A 26752-nucleotide genomic window follows, 5' to 3' on the forward strand; every position below is an offset into this window, starting at 1 on the left:
CTCATAAAATCGGATTTGGTTGTATTAGCCTTGTGTGATTTTTAACCAAAACATCACCCACCCTCCCCTCCACCATCATCTTCTACCACCACCTACACCGTCATCCTCTACATCGTCTTCTACCACTGCCACCTACCCTCCACTGTCATCTTCTACCACCGCCTCTACCCTCCACCGCCACCAATTTCATCTTTAGTTGAGCTGTTTGATCAACTGGGTGATCGGAGGGTCAACGGAGACTGAGAAGAAAGAGGAGGAGGTGAAGGGTGGGGAGCTGTTGTTCTGTGGTACGATGGCGTAGGACACCATTGGCCACCGGAAAGGGTTACCGGAGAGTAACTTGGTTTCTCCGACGAGGCTCCGGTCACTCATGGGCGTTGACATCCAGTTTGTTGCTTCAGGGTGTGGTGAGTGTTTTCTCCGACGAGGCTCCACCACCGCCGCCACCACCACCACCACCACCTCCTCCACCTTCCTCCTCCGCCACCTCTTCAAAAACTCCGATTCCTTTTTACCGTTAAATTCCTCACCAAACATCCTAACATTCTCCGCTGGATCCAGCCACTGCTCCATCGCATTGCCGGTTTTGATAATACGAGATGCGATTCCGAGAAAGAGCTCTCCGGTGGCCACCGCGAAGAAGCGGTTGGTGGATTGCGTTGGTTGATCGAAGGCGGTGAGGTTGTTGTGGTCTTTGGAGGTGGATTTGGAGTAGAATTTGTCATACCCCAACCGATGGCGGAAACATCAGGGTGAGGCACTGAGCGAAACAGATTGTCCAAGAGAATCCACAACAACTATAATATTACCAAATCCTTAACGTTAATATCCCATACTACTAACCGATAAAGTAAAAATAGTTATTACAGATAATTGTCTCAAGAACAACATAAACTATTTTGACAACTCAAACATTGTTTGTGGGTTTCTAGACCACCTAATCTTGATTCATCACAGCAAGCATAGAATAGCATCCTAAAAACCAGTCACATACGTTAAAATAGGTCAATACACATAGTGTAAAGGTGAGCATACAAGTTTAATAGTATATAGTAGCTAAAAGCGATTTATGCGTAACCAGCATGTAACACGTAGATATGTGAAGCAAGTAAGCTATCGACAATGAAATATGCTCAGACATGACTGCGAGTTGTAGAATGCGCAACACATATCACCACTGTGACACGTGAAGTAAAACCCTTAACAACCCTTGTCCACGACAGGTGCTGAGTCCAAACTATAGTACTATCGTTGCTAAGGTGTCAGACAACAATCACTGTGTAAACATAACGTATAAGCATTCATCGAATAACACGTATAACATGTAGAACGGTTAGCGTATAAAAGTAGTTGCGTTGTGTGTCGATGTGATTTAATATAGGTAATGTATGTAACACCCAAAAGTGCGTTAAGCAAAAAGGGATCGAGTATACTCACGGTTCATGTTTAATAAATAAACACAAGCTTGGATTGAAGGGAGCGTTGGAGAGTTAGCATGATCACAGTACGACAATATAAGCATAAAACAGTGCGTCGAATGAGATGTTGGATCGGATGATGGTTCGATCGGATGGCCATACGGACGGATGGCCGTTCGGTCGGATGGTCATTCGACTGAGGGAGGTGTGTTTGTGAAATGTTGAACTTTTGAAGTTTTCATTGTAGTATAAATAAAGTCATTCGATCGGATGGTCATTCGGACGGATGGCCATTCGATCGAATGGCAATTCGTTTGAGTGAAAAGTTTCAAAGAGTTAAGTCTCCTGTCCGGATAGTCATTCGATCGGATGGTCATCCGATCGGATGACTATTCGTTTGGAGGCTGATATTCCTTAAAGTTTTTCAAAAATTGTTTAAGTGTTGAAACTCCAAGTCCCCTGGTCGAATAGCCGTTCGATCGTCGTCCGATCAGATGGCTATTCGATCGAGCAACTGTTTGTTTGAAACTTCTATAAAATCAGTTAAGTTTGAAAGTTTGCGGTTTGACCGAGACGGTGTGACAACGTGTCAAACAACGGAAACCATATCAACTCCAAGTCATCCGATCGGATGGGAATCACCTCGTCCGATCAGTAGTTCTTGACGGAGTTTCCTGTTCAACTCGTGAATCGGTCGTCTCTTTGATAGAAATCCGTCCTCGGTCCGATTCTCCACTAGAGAATGAGTAGAGAGTCCGAACGAGCTTAGATTCTAACGGTTTTGAGTGAAAAGTAAAAGATGTTGAAGAAAAGTTTGAAACTAGTTGAAAAATGTTTAGATTTAAGTGAAATCATAGAAATCCTTTAGATCCGAACCGTTCTTGATGAGATGAGGTCACACTTCAGTGTTCATAAGAACACCATGATGACGTCACCTTAGAACAGCCCGAATCAGTGGATTTCACGGTGGAAAAGTAAGATTTGTTGGTGAAACTGATGGAAAAGTGTGTGTAGATGATAGAAGTACAAGATTTGGAGTGAAAACTTACAAGAATCACGAGGAATCGAGAGAAAAGTGGCTGAGAGTGCACAGGTCGGAGGGAGCTGTCACATCAAGTGAACAGTTGATGTGACTGCTGAGTATTTATAGGGGGATAGGTGAAAGGCGGTGCAAGGTTGGACGGGTCGGACGGTTGTTCGATCGGATGGCCATCCGATCGGATGGTCATCCGGGCGCATGTCCATTCGATCGAATGGTCGTTCGATTGGAGGGCCTTCGCGAGTTGGTTTTCCGACTTTCGTTTCGTGCGTTGAGCATTGCATTGCGTTTAAGTGAGGTGCGAGTAAGCGATGCGATAGTATTAAACAATAGTTACACAAATAACATGACTAACACATAACAACATACAAGTAAGTAAATTCACGTATCGGGTTGCGATGAGATTGCGTTGCGATAGAGTTGCGATTGCGTTTACGAATAACACCTTTAACATATATAAACATGCACAAGTAACACATAAGACACACACATATAACAATACCAACCATTCGATTTGCCATGCGACAGCGATGACATAGCGTTAAGTAGATTAGCGTTTAATTACGTTTATCGCATTGTTACTTCATAATTAACAAACCGTAAAACAAAAAATAGCGTAACTAATATACATCGATTATCGAGTCGGAGAGTACAAGCAATAATTAAGTAAGAAAAGACAGATCTGAATTGCAATCTTTTCTTCCTTTGACTTTGACTTTGACTTGTACTTTGACATCAAAAGTCGGGTTGTTACAGAATTGGGGGATTGGATGGTGGCGGAAGGGTGGGGTGAGGGGGTGGTTTGGGTTAGGGTTGAAGAATGGACAGTGGAAGAGGGCGGAAGTTGTCATCGGAGAAGGTGGCGTACGGTGGTGGTTGGAAATGAATCTTTGGATGGGAGTTTTTTTTGTATAGATTCATTGTTTTTTTATTTATTTTTTATTATATTATAATATAATATGAAGTGAATGTGAAAGGGTTCAATTTATGATGTGACGTAATCCGTTACCGAATTTGGATACAAAAATTGTTTTCTTTTCTAGAGATGTAAATTTATTTTGAACATGTGGTTCCTTATAAGGATAAAAACATCATAAAAAAGTTTGATGAAAACATCTTTATTGATGTAAATACTTTAAATTTCTTTGACATGTATGAAGACACAAACACTAAACAGTTTCAAATTCACAATGATGAAGGAAAAGAACTTAGAGAAACAAAGACACATGAGTCTCAGGAATCTGAGTTAAGTTGTACTGACACTGAAGGCTTGGCTATAGATAAGCAACATAGTAACAATGAACATAACACAAATAGGGCTGAGTGTGCGAAACTTGTTACTGAAGAACAATCCAGTTCTGAGGGAACAATGAGTAGAGAATTAAGAGATCAAAATCAACTCAGACGGTCAACTTGAAGTTCTTCACTTCCTAGAAGTCTTAGTGATTTTATAGTAGAAGGCAAGGTTAAATATGGGATAGAAAAAGTAGTAAACTACTCAAATCTGTCTTTTGAACATAAATGTTTTACCTTTGTGTTAGATTAAAGTTGTGAACCAAAAGATTTTAGTGAGGCTGCCAAGCATCCCAATTGGGTATCTGCTATGAATGAGGAGATTGAGGCTCTTCATAGGAATGTTACCTGGGATCTGGTTGAGTTACCTCCTGGTAGAAGTTTGGTTGGTTGTAAGTGGATTTATAAAATAAAATATAAATCCACTGGTGAGATAGAGATGTTTAAACCATGCTGGTTACCAAAGGCTATAGTAAAAAACAAGGAACTGATTTTGATGAAACTTTATCCTGTTGTAAAGCTGGTTACTATTAGGTGCATTATGTTTATTGATGTTGAACATAATTGGAAATTGTTTCAGTTAGATGTTAATAACGCTTTCCTGTATGGTAACTTAAATAAGGATGTGTACATGACATTGACTGATGGTTATTTCTCAAAAAATGAAAATAAGGTTTGTAAACTTAAAAAATCTCTTTATGGGCTGAAACAGGCCCCTAGAATGTGGAATGAGAAACTGGCAACTGTGTTATGTGATTTAGGTTTTTGTTAGAACAAATGTGATCATTCTTTGTTTTATAAAGTAGTTAAAGCTATTGTTTTGTACCTTCTTGGCTATGTGGATGACATAGTTGTTACTGGTAATTCTATTCATGATATAGAGATGGTTAAAAAACAGTCTTAGATCTAAATTTCAAATAAAAGATCTAGGAGAACTAAAATATTTTCTTGGAATAGAAGTCATTAGAACAAATAAAGGAATTTGTTTGTCACAAAGGAAGTATTGTTTGGAATTGTTAACTGAGTATGGCATGAATGCATGCAAACCAGTAAACAATCCAATTGAACAAAATCATCTTGTAATAATTATGTGCAAAGAAAATAGTGATCTTCTTGATAATATTACCGGTTATCAAAAATTAGTAGGCAAGTTGATCTACCATGCTCATACTAGACCAGATATATCATACACTGTTCATTTTTATGTCAATTCATGCATAGTCATACAAGTGGTCATTTGAAAGTTGTATTTAGACTACTTAGATATTTAAAACAAGCTTCTACTAAAGGGGTTTTGTTTGCTAAAGGGTCTGTCTTTTGTATTACTGCATATGCAGACTTAGATTGGGCAAAGTACCTTGAATCATAGAAATATGTAACAAGTTTTTGCATTTTTCTTGAAAACTCATTGGTTTCTTGGAAAAAGTAAAAAAAAATGATACAATATTTAGATCATCAGCAGAAGCTGAGTATAGATCTATGTGTGCTGCAGCCTGTGAAGTAATATGGTTAAAAAATATACTGATTGAACTGGGTGTTAATGTGAGTTTACCAATTGAACTTTTCGTGATAATAATGTTGCCTCATCTATTGCATATAATCATGCCTTTCATGACAGGACCAAACATTTTGAAATTGATTTGTTTTTCTTGAGAGATCTCATTTCTAAAAGATTGATAAAAGCAGTAGGTATTGAATAAAAAAGACAACTAACATATTTGATAACTAAAGGTCATTTAATAGGACAACATAACGAATTATGTTCCAACATTAATATGCATGATTCGTTTGGATATTAAATTGAGTGGGGCGGGGGGGGGGGGGTTGTTAAGAACTATATATATGCACATCTTCAATTTAATACTTAATTATATAATTAAATTTATTTTTGAGTAAACTGCCATTTTGGTCCCTGTGGTTTGGGCACTTTTGCCATTTTAGTCCAAATCTCAAACTTTTTAAATCTGGGTCCCCGTGGTTTCATTTTTATTGCCATTTTAGTCCAAAATTCAAAAACTCTCATTTTTAACTGTTACCACCTGCCTATTTTGTCTTTTTGTGCATGAGTATTTTTGTCCAAGTGCTTTTCATTTAACATTTTCTTAATTAAAAAACTAAATTAAATACATTATTAATTCCTTTATATACCCTTATTATATATCCCTATTTACTTCATCTTCAACCCCTCGATCAAAACCCTAACCAGAGGCATCTTCAACCCCCAAATAAAACCCTAACACACAGGAGATCGAAGCACATCATCTTCCCCAAATAAAACCCTAACCCACAGGAGATCGAAGCAACGACAATGGTGGTTTGCATATGTGGAGCCTCAACCCAACTGAGAACTTCATGGACAACACAAAACCCAGGTCGTCGATTTCACCGGTGCAACAAACCATCAAGCTGTGGATTCGTTGCTTGGGCCGAGCCACCGAAGATTCAGAACCCGACTGTGATGATTCCTGCACTGTTGGACACCATCAAGCGGCATGAAGAGAATGCAAGACAGATGTTTTGCTCGGATTATGAAGCTTGAGAATGCAAGACAGATGTTTTGTAAGTTTGCAATGGAATGTATGGGTCTTTTGTAACAGAATTATGACCAAAGTTTGTAATGGAATGTATGGGGCTTATGATGTGACAAATGGCAATAAACCGGCAATTCCGTACAAACTAATCACTATTTTATTTACATAATCTCATGCATTTAGCGTAATTTAATCACGTAACAGTGTCATTAATTGGATAACAAAGTTAGGACAAGGAAACAATGCTAAAACATATGTTGGTTTTCGCCACATTGTGAAACCAGGCAAACAATGTCCTAAAAGTGTTGGTAGAAAGTGCCACGTGCACTATTCACGGTTACACTATTCATGCCAGCAAACCGTGAAATCAGACTGAAACACTAGAAAACGACACTCGGATAACATAACTGAGTCCATTTATATAAGGAAACATTATTATGAAAACACATCTTGCAAAGGAACAAGACTTTCCGGTATAACGCCCTAATCTCAAAAATGTCTATTTCGGCTAAAAATATAGCACTTTTAACTTGTCCGAACCTATAACAAAGCATTTCCGGGACTTCGGAATTATGTCACTTGATGAAAAACACACTAAACATTTTAAGGATATCAATGAGATGACCAGAATCATAAGCTTCCGATATTATATCGCTATGCATTAAACTAGTCCGTTAGCGAACCGACGAGCTAGTAAGCAGTGTTTCTGTCATCGTAACAACCAAATGAAAACTCCAGTGAACTAGTTAAGCCTAATTTGGGACTCGGAATCACTTCATACAACTTTCGGATGCAAGAAAAACAACTTAGGGAAAATCCTTATCGGTACGACATAAAAGCATCATAGGTGAACCGGCGCTTAACCGGGAACCGTTTAAACTAGTTAAACACTATTTTAACTAGTCTAGTGAACTAGTTAATAATAATATTGGTTCCGAATCCCTAATTACCCTACTAATGATGTACTTAAAATACTAATCACTCTACACCTCCTAATGACCAAAATATCTAGTTTTTAAGTAAGTTTTATAAAAAAAAAATAAAATAAAAAATTTCATTTTACCCCCCTTGCTATGACCGATTTTTCTTGGGGCCCCACACTTTTGATCTTGGTTGAAATTTGATGATTAGAAGTATGGTTACTTGATAGTTGTTGTTGAAAAATTTAACCATACCATACTACATATTATTACCATTCATTCTTATCCTTTTTCAAGAAGTTTATCAATAACAAAAACCCTTCCTTGTGCACCTCTATAATCGGCAGCCATAGTCCCCCATTTACCCACCTTCAAGCTTTAGTAAACACCTCATTTTCACTAAATAATAACCACTACAAGATCACTTATGCAAAGATTACACATGGAGCTTCACTAGGAGCATCTTGGAGCATAATATTCTTCTTATTTTCTTATTTTGGCTTGTGCAATATTGTAAGTCTTCTAATCACCATTTTTAAGCTTCATATTACTAGTAGATTATGGAAGTACAAGTTGATCATCAAAAGATAATAAACACTAAATATAACTATATTATGTGTAGATTTATTAGATTTGTGATAGCTAGTTAGCATAATTTATGTTGATTATGTTAAAGTAAGTTGTTCTAAGTGGGTGATCTTTTTATGATTAATAATATAAATGATGATTTAAACATGGTAATGTTTAAATCTAAACAAGATCATCAACCTCTTGTTCCATGAACTTTAATACAACTTAAAAATGATTTATTACACATAAGTGACTTTTATAAAGAATAACCACGATGATTCTTATTATGATCATCCTAAAAGTTTACTAAACAAAGTGGTTTAAAGAGGATATTTTAATTAGAAAATATAATGAAAATGGTGCCTTTAAGGTCCTAATAATTATGTGAAGATTTCATTATTTTTAACCAAGTTGTTAAAAATATACTTATAAAAGTTCATGGAAATAAAGAAGAAAAGAGCACGAATCATAAAAAAAATGGTAGGTGCACGGTACCATTAACCGCGGGAGGGTTCTCCCTCCCCAGGCTAGCGACCCGCAACGCCGCCTGGCGGTGAGTCCCCCAGCTGAGTGGACAACAGGTTCCGGGTGTTGCTCGAGATTCGAACCTACGTCCCCACGGTATTTACGGGGTGCGGTGGCCACTGGGCTGACACCCAATGGTTAAAAGAGCATGAATGATGTATGCAAAGTTGGTGTAATGAAACTTGATTTGGAAATTGATTATGATTATGGGTTTAAACATGGTTTAAACGCGTTTTGAAAACGTGGGAAACGTCATAGTTTAGGGGAAACTATAGCAAATTTTTCTAAAAATCCAATCGCGATTAAAAATGGGATTAAAGGGTGATTAACAATGTTAAACGCGATTAGTGGTCATAAACGTCATTTTGGAAACCCTAATGAGAATATTTAAGTCTTAAATATTCAATAAGTTTTATGGACTAAAACTTATTCTTTTACAAAAATAAATGGTTAAAAATGTAACCATAAATGTATATATAATTTTTGGTAAAAAAATTATATATTTTTTTGGAAACTTGTCAAGTGCATGTATTATGTGCTATATGTGTATGTACTAGATACCTATAGGGTGATCAAAATAAATACACATACATGTTCCTACATGGTCCAAGAAATGCTAGTAAATCGGACAATTAAATAAAATGGCCGAAATGGAAATACATAACACTTGATGACGACAAATTGGGCGTATCGACATCGTGAACAAGTTACTACAATGTCGAGTCTAAAAATAACTTATTTTTAGACACTAAAACGAACACATATCTAAGTGGTCAAAAACAAGAATCCGGAAAGTCGAAAACTATAAAAATTACCAAGAATTTTTCATGTGAAAAACGAACTTATTAAGTTACATGTTTGGTGAATTTTTGGTAAAAATGCAAGAGTATATTTAATGGACTCACCAAAATTAGATTTGGGCTAGACCCAAATTACTAAAATGCATGAGCTAGAGCCCAAAGATAAATTATTTGGGTTAGGCCCAAATTACTAACATTCATGTAAAATTATAATTCTTTTATGTATAAAATCCGTTTATTTATGTTTGTTGAATCTATTATTCTATATATCATCTGTTTTGTTATTTTCATTTAACATATCTTTTTAATCGTTGTTTTTTAATTGTTTATTTTATTTGTCTGTTCTACATGGTTGTTGTTTTTTAAAATTGTTTAGGTTTATTTTAAATTTTGTGTTTTTGTTTAGAATTTTATAATCTGTATTGTTTATATAGTTGTTGTTTATGTTTATTAATAATATCTTATATATATATATATATATATATATATATATATATATTTCTAATCAGTATCAGGGAGCCATCTTTCTGTAGGCATTTGAATAGAGCCGATGAATTTATTATGGTAATTGATAATTTCTAACATCAATCATATATATATTTTTCGTTTTCATTCATTTCCTTTTGTTATTATTTTTTTTAATTATACTTTATTTTCAATTGTTTGCTTTATAAGCCTCTTCCCTCTGACGCGATGACTAAATTATGGGGTGTCTATAAGGCTCCTGCTAATGTTCTGATAGAAATAGACGACGGGCGTAAATTTATTGTTTACATAAGTGAATCAAAAGGAAAGTTTTTCCTTTTCGATGGTTGGTCTGATGTCATTACACATTTAGGAATTAAATCTGACAGTTTTGTAATCTTTACTCCTTTGGATTCTACAAGATTCAAGTTAACATATTTTGTAAATGGTGTGAGTTCTATCTGTTTCTGGTCATCCATGGTATCTACAGCTTCTCATTTGACTGTAAGATTATTTTTTAATATATGTATATTTTTCTTATTTTGTTATTATATTTATACTTTTTCAGAATTGTTTACAAGTCTAATGTTTTATTTAATTTTTGTTTTCATTCCTACAGGTGATACCTGATTGTATCCTTCCAAAGTCACATGATTATACATTTGCTGATTTAATTTCAACTATCTATTTAGGCAACAAAGAGTTTCATGTTAAGGTTGAAACTTTTAATGGTAAAGTCTGTTTTACAGCGGGTATTGATGTAATTGTTACTCAATATCAATTGGAGGCCGGTTCTTATTTTTTATTTACAAAATGGTTTAGCCATTCTTTCCATTTAAGAATATTTGATAAAAATGGTATTGAAATGAACTTTGATGATGTACAAGTCGACGATGTAAGTATAATTTTTGTTTATTCTTTATATTTAAATTTAATACTATATTTTTTTAATTAATAAATCTCAGAAATTTTATATGTAAGTTTCAGGTTGATATTGCACCTATTGATTCTGTTCAAGATGTGCCTCCGTCTGCTATTGCTGAACAAGCCAATGGACATATTATTCGGTTTGTTCGTATGGCAGCTGACTATTTTGTAAGCTGTAATATCTTTTTAGTTACTACTAAATATTAAATATTATATTATTTTTTTGACATAATACATAAATATTTTAAGATTGATGTTCTTATTAATTTCATTTTTGAAATACAATACAGCGGCTGCCTGATGATGTTTCGAGTAAGGCTAAACTGGATTTGGGTTTTAAAAGTATCACAATCAGACTTTTGCATCTTAATCCTCCAAAGGAGTTTCCTAATGGTACGATACGTGAAGAAAGACTCGAAGGTTATTGTTATGCTTTAAGGAGGTGGTCGAGATTCATGAACATTGCTGGCATTAAGGTGGGTGACACGGTTTATTTTTGTTTTGATGAAACTGAACAAGTTTTAAGTGTAGAAAGGGTTGTTTCTCCTGTGATCCATAGTTAGTAGTTCTTTGACATTGTGGTTTTGTTTTTTATGGTTTTCATATGATATATATTAAGTTAGGTATGTTTATTCATTTTTAGCAGAAAATATATGGTTTTCAACTTTAAGTTACTACAATTTATATTATCTTACCTATGGTCTGAACAATTATTCGGACAACATATTAAAATATTTTGTAAAGTACTTTTTATTCCCATTATTGAATTGCCAATTATCGCAATAGCAAGTTATATTAAAATTTTACTGTGTATGATTAGAATAGAATTACAATGTTAAAAAAGATTGATCCAAATAAACCATAAAGAAATAAATTTTAAAATATTAAACCATATTACATATAGAAAACATTTGTTAATAACTACTTTTAACATCATAGTTAGTAAGTATAAATTAACATATTAAGATATTTTACCATGTCTGTTTATGACTCTTTGTATTATGCTTAAAAATATATAATAATAATAATAATAATAGGCAATATAATATTTGTCATATAATTATTTAATATTTTAGCAATTGTTATAAACCTAAATATTTTGATTTTGATTATACATTATATATAAAAAATGTAAATCAAAAAAGTGATTCATATATATGTGTTCTTCATACTGTTCGTTGACATCTATAAGCTCACCTAAAATAGGTTTATTTATTTTTAGAAATAATATGTAATTATTTGGAAGGGTGGTTACTATATTATTTAAATTATATAACAACCGTAAATTGTGTTGATGTTATTAATAATATGTAAAATCTTCATTTATTTTTGGGAAGAATTTGCAAATTGATTTTATCAATATAATCAATTTTAAAGTTTCGAACTAAAATATATATTAAAAAATTCTTTAATCTATTTTTTTAAAGAATATTCAAATTAATACTATCCATATTCATATGTTTTATTATTTTTGGTATTGATGTAGAAGATGTTATTGATTGGTTCTTGATTGCTGATTGTTGATTCTTGATTGCTGGTTGCTGATTGTTGATTCTTGATTGTTCAATGTTTATCATGTTTATTATAATGATTGATTGTTTCCTTCTATACCTTTTCATTTTGGTACTATAAATATTATTTCAAAACTCCATTCATTTCCGCATTGTGTCATTCATATTACTACATTTATTTGGTTACGTTTTAATCTTTCATCTTACAATTCTTATATATTATAGAACCATATGATAAACTTCTTTGAATAAAAACAACTTTTTTAAAATCTCTTTTTCCTTCGAAAATGTTTCTGCATTTTGTTTGTTTTACTATTTTTCATTGTTCTTTAGTTTTCCTGATTCGTATATTGAAATACGTTTTATGCCATCTGATAGATATAATGGAGAACCATAACATTACTATGTTGAGAGCTGTTGATGCATTTCAAGAGCAGTTTTCTGTCAAGGTTAGGGTGATCAGGGTTTGGGAACACCTTGAAAGGAGGAATCCCAGTCAATTATACTCATTTGACATGATTCTAATTGATGAAGAGGTTTATTTATTTATTTTTTTTATCAATTTATCAATATATATATGAAATTTTTTTAAATTTTATACTTTATTATACTATATTTAATACTATTTTATTTATATTTATTTAAGTATAGTGTTCATACGTTATACAGGGGACAAAGATGGAGGCAACATGCTTGAATAGAGTTTTACCACAATTTTGCCCGTCATTAGTTGAAAAGAAATGTTTGATTATCAGGAATCCAACTATAGGTTTTAATAACTCTACGTACAGGTATGTTGACAATCAAAATATGCTATGTTTCCAGGGTACAACCGAAGTTATTCCATGTGAAGATATTGGTGGATCACCGTATGGCTCTGATTTCTTGAGTTTTGCGGACATCTTGAACAGTAATGCTATTTCAAACTCTACAGTTGGTATGTATATGAAATATTTTTTTCAAAATATGTTATTGTTTTTTTCATTAATATTTTTTTTTCATTTAGTAACCTCATCTTATTGATCGATATTGTATTGTTGTAGATGTTATTGGTTATTTGAGTCGATCATTTCTAAAAGAGACTGTAACTAACAAATCAACTGGAAAGCAGTCTGTTAAAGTTACTATAACAGATATCTGATCTGGAGTAAGCATTTTAACGATTATCTTAGAATCCAGTATACATATTATTGTTACAATTGATAGCAAACATATGTTTGTAGTTTTTTACCATATTTATATAATGAAACTTATGCAACTTTATTTATACCAATTTTTTTTTTTTTGAATTTGATTAATTACTTAGGGGTCGGACAATATTTCTTACTCTGTGGGATCAATACTGTGATCAAGTTTTGTCGTTTTTTGAGAGTATCAAAGGAAAAAATGTTCATGCAATCATTATATTGCAGTTTGGCAAGGTCAAGTGGTGGAATGATTTGTTTTCTTTCCTTAGTAACTTTTTTTAGTCTAATTTTTCTTATGTTATATATTTTTCATTTCTAATTTCCTACTGTTTCTTACTAGGGGTTGCGTATGTTAACAATTCATACACGGTTAGTCGTCTTTTTTGCAATCATGATTGTCCTAAAGTCGATGAGTTCAGAAACAGGTATGAAAAAAGATTGTACACGTTATTTCTTATTTACCTTATCGATTGAATTATTATCAATATTATGATGAACGTATACCTTATTAAAATATACATTATTTTTTTTCTTCAACAATTTGTTTGCAAATTCTATTGAAGTCAGTGAATCCACGAGCCTTGGTTCCATGGCAAAATCTGTTGAAGAGGAAATCTTGCAGAGCAAAGATTTTTTCAATATTTGTGATGTCTTTTCGCTTAAGACGGTATAATTTTTTGATAATTGAAAAGTTTACACTACAACTTTAGTGTATATATTTTTATCTTATCATATAAATATGCAGGTTTGCAAGGTCATTGTTCTGGGTAATATAATGGGTGTTTACAAAGATGAAGGATGGTTCTATGAGGGTTGTAACAGATGTAACAAGAAGATCAACAAAGTTGTTAATCTGAGTGATGACACCCAGGAATCAGGTTCAGCTGTTACAAAGGAGGTTCTTACCTGTCTCTCTGATCGTTGTGCTTTTAAAACTGTAACTTCTTCTCTCAAGTAAGTCAATATACCTTTTGAACTCTCATTTTTTCATGCACGACGTTTATTTTGTTTTACAATATGGACATTACAACATTCAATAGGTTTAAGATTCAACTTAGAGTTCAAGACCCTTCTGCCTCTGTTACACTTACTTTGTTTGATCGTGAAGCACGGAAGTTATTAGGAAAGTCTGTTGATGATATTCTTACTGCCAACCCTGAATTTGTAAGTTTTCTTTTTGTACTCATATTGGTTATGTTTTATATTTACATAAAAGTTAATATTTCTTGATAAATGATCAATATTTTACTATTTTCAGTGTTCTGATTCCATGAAGATTCCTGCTGAAGTAGACGCATTGGTTGGCTAGACTGCTGCTTTTAAAATAGACGTTACTAGCTACGTCTTGAAGTATAACATCCATAAGTATGGTATACTCAAGCTGACTGTGGATCCTAACGTTATATCTGTACTTCAAGACAAGCAATCTTCTTCACAGATAACTGTATGTTACATAAATTTTCTTACCTTATTGGTTTACGTTTTAAACATTTTACTTTCCTAAAGTTTATATTTCATTTTTTTTTAATTTTAATTTAAAAAATATGCAGTCTTCTCAGAATATCTCTCTCAATATTGATGCTTCAGAATTTGAATCTCAGACATCTGATGGTTTCAAGGTATTTGTGTGAATTTGTGTTTTGTTAGTCTTTGTTTTATTATTTATATGTTCAACTATGAGTTGCGTTTGTAACCTGTTAAATTTGTCTTTTGTTAGGACTCTGGTGCCAAATGAACCGAAAACACTACTCCTGTATTTAACATGGCGAGCACCGTTTCACCTGTTTCTTTGGATGTCACTGATACTCCTGATTCCATGTTAGCTAAGGATGAAGTGAAGCGGAACTTGGTTCAAGTCTATGACGTTGAAGAAGATTCTCACACATCTGCAACGAAGCTCCGTAAGTCTGGCGAGGTTAAGGATGTCAATAATGCAGAGAAGAGGAACCTCTTAATTCCTAAAATTGAGAAATAGTTTTGAAGTTTTAATAACATTAAGTTATTGGTTGTTTTTTAAAAGTTGGTTTTTGTTGATGTCGTCTAATACAATTGATTGTTTGAATTCGTGGTTTTGGTTTATGGTTTTTATTTGTTTCTTTCGGACAATACATGTTTTGAATTCCGAAAGTTTGATGTTTGGTTTTGAATAATAATCATTATTTTAATGTACCTGTTAATTTTAGTTCCATTTTAATGTCTTTTCTTTACATTTCATTTAACTCTAACTAATAGTATATGTGTATTTTGTATGTGGTTTTTATTATAACTATTCATATAACTTGAACATGTATTATGATAACATATATCGAATTTTTCCAATGTTTAAAAAAAACAAAGAAAATTATTTTAAATATATTTTTTAGAGAAATTTATGCTGTCCACTTATAGTTACTAATAATATTTTATTTAAATTAGTTAAGGTGTGATAATTATAGAAAGCATACCTGTCCGATATAGAATTTTTCTGCATTCCATATATATTTTACGATCCAACTAATAAGTTTTTTAAAAAACGTGTAATTACCTAAAATGCAGATTTCATAAATTTAGGGAATACAATAACGCATTATTTCTTAATTAGTATCAATTAAATTTATATCCATATTTAAGGTTATTTCCTTTTCAGTACTTGAATACACTCTCATATATTGTTATTTATATGTACATCATTTGTTCTCACAACAAAGAAGTCACTGATCGAGTTTGATAAAGTATACTATTATACTTACCGCTTTCACGTGATATAAGGTACGTGTTCTATCCTCATTATACATTTAGTGTATCTAACTTTATATATTTATTTATGTGCAACAATATATGACAAGTAATTATACTTTGCATTATAGAAAATGTCTCACATTCGTAAAGGTTCATCCGCATCAAGTCCCGATTTTCGTAACATAAATGTGAATTCAAGAAATCCTTTGTCTGATATATCTAACGGTATGTTCTTAAAGTATTTTTTATGAAATATTATTTATTCAATTGTCTTTTCATTTCATTTCATTGTTTTACTAATTCATATATCATCTCAGTTGATATATGCAGCAACACTGACAAATCTGCAGCTTTTGAAAGAACAAAAGCTAGAAGAATATATTCCAATAGTAAAAGATTCAATACAACCTCATCGCAGAGTCAATCCACACTAAATTATTCAACTTCTAATAATAAAGAGAATTTAAGTTCATCCACATCTCCCATGTATAACAGATCATTTTCTAGCCGTGGTATAAACATCAATTTTTCTTGCGGTTTATCATCTTCGGAAATTCATAAGATGAATCTTCCTTTTTCAACATATCCTTCACATGATATTTCCAATGGTATTTTCAAATCTATATTACTTACTTTATTACAAATATTTTATTGATATAAATTTAACTAATGTATATGTCATTTTAGTTGCTATACGTAATGTAGACAAGGATGAGGCTGCAAAAAGAAGGAAGGCTAGACGGATTTATTTGAATAGCAAAAGATTAAATAAAATCTCAACACAGACTCAATAAAGAGAATATTAGTCCGAACACAACTTTTACGTTGAATAGATCATCTTTTAGCGTCCTATCAAGCATCAATGTCTCTTCCAGTTCATCTAAATTCAATTTAGGTAAGACGCGAGGAATGTCGTGTTTATCAAATTATGAAATAAGATTTTTTTCGTCTATCATCAAGTGTTTTAAAAAACATAACAACTTTATTTCTCTCTAATTTTACTAATCCATGTCATTTCTGTACATTAATTTTGGTTGATGAAACATTATTATTATCAAACTTTTTTATATATACTTAAAGAAATTATATATTTTTTTTTTCAGTTTGTTTTTTATTATATGATTTTATATCATTTGTTATAATAATTTTATAGGAAACATTGCATCTTCCAGTGGTATTCCAACAAACATTACAAGCAACTCAGCATCTACTTTAAGTCTTGACATCATACCTTCGTCATCATCTAGAACTCCACCAAATACTGTTCTCGCATCAAACGAACTTTCACCATTGACAAGAATGTCATCAGGAAAGCGTAAATTAGTAAGAAAACGACGAAACTTAACACCTATACCTATTATTGATTTGACAACAGATGATGATAACGAGGTTGCTGATATCATAGATCAACATTTAAAAGGTGTTTCAAAAGGTAAAGCTAATCCTCTTTTATTTATTACTGCTTCACATATTTATTTTTATATTGACTTTGAACAACATAGATTTATTATGTTTAATAATATTAATCTTTTAACTGAAATACAAAAAAAAAAAACATACAGACTACTTGGATCATGGTGACCAGATCATCGTTTGTCGAACGTGTAACCCAAAGCTATGGAAAGCAGAGGCGGATAGGGGAGAACATAAGCGAAATAAACTTAACTATTTCATTTGTTGTTCATACGGTAAAGTTTTGTTACCTGATTTTAAGCAGCCTCCTGAAATTTTGAAAGATCTATATGTTGGCGTCAGTGCGAAGAGCAAATTCTTTTTAAAAAACATTCGGTGTTATAATTCTATGTTCTCCATTACATCTATGGGAGGAAGGATTGACAAAAGTATCAACCGTGGAAATGCACCTTATGTCTTTCGATTAATTGGTCAAAATTATCATACTATTGGGAGTCTATTACCTGATGATGGAAATGAGCCAAAATTCAACCAGTTGTATATATACGACACAGATAATGAAATATTTAATCGACAAAATGCTGTTGGGTATGTATTAATTTCGTAGTCTTTATAATTACCTATATTGGTGGATTTATTTATATGCTATTAATGTTTGTAATACAGATATAAACATTATTAATCCATACATTTTGTTAATTTTACAGGGGCTCAAACACTTCTTTTACAATAACTGAGTCAGCTTTTGATGTTCAGATCATTGAGGAACTTACACTTATGTTAGACACTAACAACGCTTTGGTTAAAAGTTATAGACAAGCTAGAAACTGTTTAAATGAAAACCCTTACATCGACTTGAAGCTTTGTCTTATTGGTAAAAGATCCAAAGATGGTAGGACATATAACCTTCCTGAAGCTTCTGAAGTTGTTGCATTAGTTATTGGAGATCTGACTCAAGCTGTTGAGAGTCGTGATATAGTAGTGAAAAGAAGATCTGGTCGGATTGAACGCATAAGTGAATTACATCCTTCTTATCTTTCTCTACAATACCCTCTTCTATTTCCATATGGAGAAGATATGTACAGGGTTGACATTCTTTATAGAGGTCTCAATCCAGACACGAACAGCAAACGTCCAATGTGTACTATGCGTGAGTTCTTTGCTTATAGATTACAAGATCGTGTCGATAAGTTTTCTGTTATTCATAATGCAAAATGACTTTTCCAACAATTTGTTGTTGATGCTTACACTATGATCGAGAGTGAAAGGTTGTTTTACATACGGCGACAACAAACGCATTTGAGGTCAGAAACTGTTCAGAATATACAAAATGCAAATAATGCTGGAAAAAAAGATATGTCAAAAATTGGAACACGTATCTTTATTCCATCTTCCTTCACTGGCGGTTCTCGATATATGATGCAAAATTACTTAGATGCAATGTCTTTGTGCAAATGGTTTGGGTATCCAGATTTTTTCATCACTATTACATGTAATCCAAATTGGCCGGAAGTGCAAAGGTTTTTAAAAGATACGACGATAAGGCCTGAAGATAGACCGGACATTTTGTGTCGAATTTTCAAGATAAAACTAGATTCCATAACAAAAGACTTGAAAGAAGGCAAGTTGCTGGGTAGAGTTAATTCTGGTATGTTTCTTTTATACGATAACATTTAAAGGCTAATGTTTTTAAATAACGTTACTTTAATTTTTATTAATTTTATTATTATTAATCTATATTTATTGTTGATAATATAAGTTAGTTATATATTTTTTTTTCTAATTTATGATATTTTTGTTATTGTACTCTGTAGTTGTCTATACTGTTGAATTTCAAAAACGCAGACTTCCTCATGCACACATATGTGTATTCATGCATTCTGACAACAAGATACTATCGGTTGACCAACTATATCCAATCATTTCTGCCGAAATTCCAGACATAGCCAAGGATCCAGAGTTATATAAACTTTTAGCAGACTACATGATTCATGGTCCGTGTGGTCCTCTCAATATGAATTGTCCTTGCATGATCAATCGTAAGTGTTCGAAGAAGTTTCCTCAAAAAATTGTTAACGAAACATGTTTGGATAAAAAAAAGGATTTCTAGTTTATCGTAGAAGGGATTCTAGCCTATCTGTTGTTAAATCACGTGTGAACGTAGACAATAGATATGTTGTTCCATATAGTAAAGTGCTGCTAAAAAGATACCAGGCGCATATTAACGTTGAATGGTGCAATCAAGTTGGTTATATCAAATATTTGTTCAAGTACATTAACAAAGGCCCAGATAGAACTACTCTTAGAGTTGTTGAAAGTGGAAATCAGGATGAGCAGGAACCTGTAGTCGATGAGATAGAAAAGTATTACGATTGCCGGTATATTTCTGCATGCGAATCTGCTTGGAGGATCTTTTCCTATGATATTCATTATCGATATCCCGCAGTTATTCGATTGCCGTTTCATTTACCTGGTCAGCAAAACGTAGTATATGGTGCAGACGATGACATTGACGAGGTTCTTAACAAACCATCTGTTGCTTCTACTATGTTCTTATCTTGGATGAAGTGTAACGAAAGATTACCTGAGGCACGTAAGCTTACTTATGTTGAGTTTCCTTCAAAGTTTGTTTTTAAATTAAGTACTCGCAGTTGGGATATAAGGAAACGACATCCTTCAATCGGTAGGATTCATTCGGTGTTTCCTTCAGCTGGTGAAGCATACTACCTCAGAATATTATTGAACAAAGTAAAGGGACCAAAATCTTTTGAAGATATCCGTACTGTAAATGGTACTTTGTATCCAACTTTCAGGGACGCATGCTATGCGCTAGGGCTTTTGGATGATGATAACGAGTACATTGAAGCTATTAAAGAAGCTAATGTGTATGGAAGCGCTACTTATCTACGGACGTTATTTGGAACAATGCTGATGTCTGGTAGTTTGTCTAGACCTGATTTTGTATGGGAGAAGATATGGACATATTTATCGGATGACATTTTATATAGACAAGAAAAACATTTAAATGTTGATGGTATGTCTTTTTTAATTTTTGCATGTTATCTAATATTCAATTAATATATTTATCAATTTAATTATTTTTTGTTTATAAATTTATTATCTGAATGAAATAAAAAAAAACTTCATTTGTCCAAAAAAATGTTTATTATTTACCCTTCAAATTCATTTATATCATATTTACCAAAATATATTTTAATACTCAAATGTACGACTTATTGTATTATTAAATACATCTTCTTCTTTTTTTTTTGCAGATTTACATTACTCTGACGAAGAAATAAAGAATTTGGCATTGTTAGAGATTGAGAAGTTCTTACTTCGTAATAACTCATCGCTGAGGAACTATTCAAATATGCCTTACCCTGATGATGAGTCTATTTCTTCGTCTAACAATCGATTGATCAACGAGGAGTTATCTTATTACCAAAATACCATGAAAGATGAGTTGAATAATATGTTAGTACTTTTAACAGATGAGCAACGTAATGTTTTTTATCAGATTATGGAATCTGTTAGAACGAACAAAGGCGGTGTATTTTTTCTTTACGGATATGGTGGCACCGGTAAGACCTTTCTTTGGAAGACATTGTCGGCAGCAATTCGAAGTAAGTCTGAAATTGTTTTAAATGTTGCTTCAAGTGGTATAGCTTCTTTGCTACTTTCTGGAGGTCGAATAGCCCATTCTCGGTTTTCCATCCCTCTGAATCTAAATGAGGATTCTCTTTGCCGCATGAAGCCTGGATCTGAACTTGCGTGTCTTTTAAAAAAACACAACTTATTATATGGGATGAGGCTCCAATGATTCATAAACATGCCTTTGAAGCATTGGATAGAACCTTAAAAGATATATTGATGCCTGATTGTTCAAATAGCGAAGCTTTACCATTTGGAGGAAAGGTAATTGTATTTGGTGGTGACTTTAGACAGATTCTTCCTGTTGTTCCTAATGGCTCTAGACAAGATATCGTGAATGCTTCACTGAGTTCGTCATATATATGGAATAAATGCAAGTTACTAACGCTAACAAAAAACATGAGGCTCACTGTTGGCATGAATCATGGTGATATTGACAAGACAAAAGAGTTTGCTAAATGGCTTTTGGATATTGGCGAGGGAAAACTTGGTGGTCGCAACGACGGAGAAGCTGTTATTGATATACCTCAAGAATTGTTGATTACTGAGTCCACTAACCCTATTGGTAGTCTGATCAACTTTATGTATCCTTCGATACTTGAATCGTTCAATGATCCAAATTATTTTCAAGAAAGAGCCATACGTTCTCCTAAGAACGACGTTGTTCACGAGATAAATGATACCTTATTAGCAATGTTTCCTGGTGATCATAAAGAGTATCTAAGTTCAGATTCTATCTGCCAATCTGAGAATGTAACTGACCATATTCGACACAATGTTTACCCCCCTCGATGTTCTAAATGGTCTTAAAGTTTCAGGAATGCCGAATCATAAGTTGGTTTTAAAAGTTGGTGTTCCCATCATGCTTTTACGTAACCTTGATCAGAAAAACGGTCTGTGCAATGGTACAAGATTACAAGTCGTTACACTTGGTGATTGGATTATTGAAGCAAAAGTGATTTCTGGTAATAATATTGGTACTAGAACTTTTATACCAAGGATCAATCTTTCGCCCTCTGACAAACGAATACCTTTCAAGCTTCAAAGAAGGCAATTCCCGATAGCTGTGTGTTTTGCAATGACGATAAATAAAAGCCAGGGACAGTCATTATCGAAGGTTGGTTTGTTTCTAAAGCAGCCTGTTTTCACTCACGGACAACTATATGTTGCAGTTTTCAAGAGTCAAAAGCATGGATGGTTTAAGGATGTTAATATTAGACGCTGATGGGAACGTTACGAATAAAACTACAAATGTTGTGTACAAAGAGATATTCTCAAATTTATAGTTTGATTTATAGTTTCACTATTTTAATATTAATTTCCAACTGTGATATTATTCCTTGCTTTATTCCGATATTTATCTTTACTTTTTACTTTAGAATTTTTTTTTACATTACATTTGTAATATATCTTACATAAAATTTATATAAACAGTCTGAAGCACATATAAACAAACACATGTTAGTTTGTAAATAGATATATTTAAACATTGATAACCAACAAGTGTTTATACACGATACCAACTGTTAATTACATTCAAAAATATGGTACGTGGTTGGATGATATAATAGTAATTGTCTTTAACCTTAAACTACCTAGGAACAAAATAAAACATGATAACCATAAATGATTTGTCCAAAAAAGAGTAAACATAAAAACATGAAAAGAGTCATCATTTCTTCTACACAAACACCTTCATCATTAGATTACCTGTTAACATGCATTAACCCCATCCACGTGTGATAAGATCAGGAGATTTCCTGAACTTGCAAATGTGAAATGCAGTGTCTCACCCAAACGAAGGCCATTCTCCTTCATGAACATCGGCCAACCTTCTATTGCATACCTTACAGCATTTCCATTCTTCTGGCGCCTAAGATTCATTTTGATGGTTTTTCCATTCATGTTCCTCACTTTTAACTCATGCACTTTATTTCTGAATCCGGAAAGTCTTACAACATTAGCTGGCATTCTCTGCATGAATGCCGTATTTAACAAGTAAATCAGCCATATCCATGTTATTGTATTTCAGTTTATTATTGATTGTGTAAAAAAACATACCATGCGGTTTTCTCCTTTCTGTGTGAAATCATATTTACCAATTTTCTCAACAGTATTTGTCCTTGCAACAACTTTTCCTTTAACATCCAATATCTTCAATGCATGATCATCTCTCTTTCTTTTTTCGTTTACCTTATTTATTAAGACATACATTATATTTAGACTAATATCTAAAATTATAACAAATGTTGATCACTACATATTGTTATTTTATCATATACGTACCATCCGTTTCCGAGTTCTCTGTCCAACTGTTGAGACATTTGGCATTTCAATTTCTGTCCCGCATATCAGCTCCTTACTGACCTCCGCATGACAATATGCCTCTACCTGTTTTCCTTTCTTCTTAACCTGTTAAGAGAACCACTAACTTTAGATAACAATAACCAACGACTATTAATTAAATATGTCTACATATATTAATGAAACTAATCATCTATTATTATGTTTGAAATAATTACATCATGTTTTGTTGGTTTGTTTGTCTCCTCTGTCATCGAAATCTTTGTTTCTACCTTCGACTTTTCTTTTCCAGCAATCTTCTTATTCACCTCCTGTTTTTTACTACCTTCATGAATCTGTGTATGATAGTTAATAAAATTACAAAATCGGATTGTAATGTATTTTAATCTACATAAATATAAGCTTTGTACCTCAGAAATCATCTCATCTATCGAGTCATCATCATCATAGAATGTCTGGTATACAATAAGATATTAGCAAAAGAGATATATTTATTAGTAAACCGTTATAGTTGAAGTTGAAAATACTTACAAACTGGACGTTTTTGTAGTATGTGTCTTTAGGTATTTCCAGTATAGACTCATCTTCACTTTCTTCTTTGTTGGTCAAAACAACCTCAACTCCTCGACGATAAATCTTTAACTCAAATGTTTTGCTGTCCGTCTTCATCAACAACATTATATCATCATCTTCTATCCCAAGATCATCAAATAACTTCGGACAACCTTTTGTAAAAACATAATTATCATTTATTTTGTCCGTCTCAACTTTCCAAATCTGACCTGCTGCACATATGTTATAATAATCGTTGACTGGCGTGTAAGAGTAACATTTTGTGACATAAGCTTCTGGAATCACCTGAAAAGTTATGTAGCATTTTAGTCTCAAATATATATGTATATCATTTATTTTACAACTATAATAAAAAAATAGATTCATACATAGTCGTATACTTACTATTATCTTTAAAATGTCGTAACGGTTTACTGTTAAAAAAGATTCACCACATATGTTCTCGATGAAACAATCCATTTCAATATTTTTATCTTCGATTATCCTTAAGCGCAAGAATGTCTGCTTTGTCAACTGAAGATCCCTTACCACATTATTCCAACCGTCAGTTATAACAGATTCCCCGCTTATACTTCTCAAATAAACTGGCCAACTTCTTCGACTTTCATGATGTATCATTAGTTTAGTTCTTTGCCAATAATCACCATATACACTCTTAACAAAGTCAATTGGCAGCACCTGTGGTTAAATTTATGTTTTAGATATTATCTAACACAATTTAGATATACTTTTTTTGTAACATTTGTAGCATACCAGTTTCATCGAGGAATCCTCATCTAACACAGTTACGCATGACGAAGTCATTTTTATATACCTGTAACATAGCATCTATATATTTGATTACAATATACAATATACAATAATACAATATACAGTATACAATCTACATATAAACAATAACAAAGGAACTGTTATCTGATCAATGTATTTGATTACAACTAAATAAATACTCTATTTAGTTCATCAATTTATAACAAGATACCTCTTTTTTTAGTGTTTAATCTTAGTGTATACATATACTCTCATATATAATGAAAAAGAAAAGTATATGACATCAATGTAATCCTATTTCAATATAAGTCAAAAAAATATTATCAATATTAAATTTTATGTAATCCTGATAAAATATTCAATCATCCAAATAACAATGTTAAACAAAAAAATCATAACTTTTTTCACAAGAAGATCCACAAAATATATCAACCAAATAACTTTATTAACTTAAATTTTATACTTTGAAAGACATACAATACAATCTAATCCGTCTTAGATACACATAACATACACAACAAATAACAATGTTAATCAAGAAATTTTATGTTATAACCTATTCAATCATCCAAATAACAATGTTAATCAAGAAATTTTAATTTTCACAACAAGATCCACAAAATATATCAACCAAGTCATCTAATTAACAGAAATTATATAGTTTGAAACACATGCGATAGAATCTAATCTCTTTTAGATACACATAAGATACAGAACATTTAATTTCATAAAAAAGTAAAACCTGATTTCACGTGTAATTTATCAATAATCGCCGGAAACAAGTCGGTGAAGTCACTCAAAGCGAAAATTGGCGTTCAAGTGATTTGATAATAAGTGTGTAAATCAAAGCGAAGATTGCCGTTAAAATGATCGGAAAATAAGTCGGTAAAGTTACTTTACCAATTTCTTCTTCAACCGTCGTTTTACGTTTCTTGAGCTTTGTGATTTTTGATTGAAGATGATATGAGTGTTGAAGGAGTATTGAGTTGATATGTGATGATTGTAGTAGGTATTTTAATTTTAATATTTAAGTATTGATATTTTTATTTTGTATATATCCGTTTATTTCATAATTTGACATAAACGTTGTTTTTTTTTGCCCATTATTTATTTGAATATTATACATAAATAGATATTAACTAATTACTACCAAGATTTCATAAATCCGTTAAAAATCTGTTAAATTTTTATTACTAGCAAGATTTTATAAATCTATTAAATTTTTATTACACATTTACATTAATTTCTATATTTTTTTGTCAATATTTAGTTGAATAATTATTTACATAAATAGTTATAACAACTTTTGGTTCTATAGTATTTTTAATTATACTTTGCCAATTTTCTCATATAAATACATACTCGTAATTTTTTTCTTTCATTCTATGTGTTGTCAGTACTATTCGATTGTTAGTCTTCTTTCTGAACTTTCGTGTTTCGGTTAACATGTATCGTCATGATCCGTATTTTATCATAACTATACTTGATCTGCTATCCCTTCAACATGTACATAACTTTCATTATTATTTTATTTAAACTAATGATTAGTATTGTTTGATCTTTTACTCGAAAGAAATTTTCCCTTTCTTTTTTTGGTTTTCAGGCTATACTTATATGTATGAATAGATTTATATGGATGAATAAGTTAGAATCCTCAACTGTTAGTCTTAAATTTGATGAAACGCATTCATGGTGTGTTGTTATCAAATTAATAGAAGATGTATTCTACTTTACGGATGGATGGTCTGAGGTTTTAAATTACTTTTGCCATGGATATTTCTTTATTATTTTCAACTATCTTGGTGATCGTACTTTCAAGTTCAAGCTCTTCTGTCATGATCCAAATAATGAGTGGGGGAAACCGTTTGGTAAAATTATTCAAAATCCTTTACAAAGTCAAATGGTATGTAATTTTATTATAGATTTTTATTTTTTTATCTCGATTTATTAAAAACATAATACTCATAAATTTGTAATAATTGATTTTTTTACAGGTTCTACCAGATACTTTTCTTTCAAAACATTATGATTATCCTTTACCGGATAACAAGGTTATACTTAACGTATCCGAGAATCATAAATGGGAAGTCGGTATTAGAAAGATTGGTCCAAATTATTGTTTTGCTGATGGTT

At 32.2% G+C, this 26752-nt stretch overlaps 4 protein-coding genes across 4 annotated transcripts; all 4 read left to right on the forward strand.

Annotated features, from left to right (window-relative positions):
* Positions 1-14948: 14948 nt before the first annotated feature.
* Positions 14949-18535, forward strand: LOC110880913. Its single transcript, XM_022129340.2, has 6 exons — positions 14949-15101; positions 16033-16129; positions 16222-16512; positions 17058-17336; positions 17467-17905; positions 18025-18535. Exons 1-6 carry the CDS (start codon positions 14949-14951, stop codon positions 18533-18535), a joined length of 1770 nt encoding a protein of 589 aa, XP_021985032.2.
* Positions 18536-18568: 33 nt separating this feature from the next.
* On the forward strand, positions 18569-21140 carry LOC110880914. The gene is made up of 4 exons (XM_022129341.1): positions 18569-18965; positions 19132-19311; positions 19419-20351; positions 20593-21140. The coding sequence occupies exons 1-4, from the start codon at positions 18569-18571 to the stop codon at positions 21138-21140; spliced, it is 2058 nt and encodes a 685-aa protein (XP_021985033.1).
* Positions 21137-21781, forward strand: LOC110880915. Its single transcript, XM_022129342.1, has one exon. It carries the CDS (start codon positions 21137-21139, stop codon positions 21779-21781), a length of 645 nt encoding a protein of 214 aa, XP_021985034.1.
* A 10-nt stretch (positions 21782-21791) lies between these two features.
* LOC110880916 (ATP-dependent DNA helicase PIF1-like) lies at positions 21792-22196 on the forward strand. Its single transcript, XM_022129343.1, has one exon. It carries the CDS (start codon positions 21792-21794, stop codon positions 22194-22196), a length of 405 nt encoding a protein of 134 aa, XP_021985035.1.
* Positions 22197-26752: the final 4556 nt, after the last annotated feature.

This window comes from Helianthus annuus, chromosome 10, assembly GCF_002127325.2.
Source record: "Helianthus annuus cultivar XRQ/B chromosome 10, HanXRQr2.0-SUNRISE, whole genome shotgun sequence".
Classification (NCBI taxonomy): Eukaryota; Viridiplantae; Streptophyta; class Magnoliopsida; order Asterales; family Asteraceae; genus Helianthus; species Helianthus annuus.

Coding starts and splice junctions, on each gene's coding strand:
- LOC110880913 (XM_022129340.2), top strand. CDS start 14,949: ATGGCGAGCACCGTTTCACCTGTTTCTTTGGATGTCACTGATACTCCT. Junction 15,102..16,032: donor AGCTCCGTAAGTCTGGCGAG/GTTAAGGATGTC, acceptor TTTGCATTATAG/AAAATGTCTCACATTCGTAA. Junction 17,906..18,024: donor AATCGACAAAATGCTGTTGG/GTATGTATTAAT, acceptor TTAATTTTACAG/GGGCTCAAACACTTCTTTTA.
- LOC110880914 (XM_022129341.1), top strand. CDS start 18,569: ATGATCGAGAGTGAAAGGTTGTTTTACATACGGCGACAACAAACGCAT. Junction 19,312..19,418: donor AGCAGACTACATGATTCATG/GTCCGTGTGGTC, acceptor GATAAAAAAAAG/GATTTCTAGTTTATCGTAGA. Junction 20,352..20,592: donor AAAACATTTAAATGTTGATG/GTATGTCTTTTT, acceptor TTTTTTTTGCAG/ATTTACATTACTCTGACGAA.
- LOC110880915 (XM_022129342.1), top strand. CDS start 21,137: ATGATTCATAAACATGCCTTTGAAGCATTGGATAGAACCTTAAAAGAT.
- LOC110880916 (XM_022129343.1), top strand. CDS start 21,792: ATGCCGAATCATAAGTTGGTTTTAAAAGTTGGTGTTCCCATCATGCTT.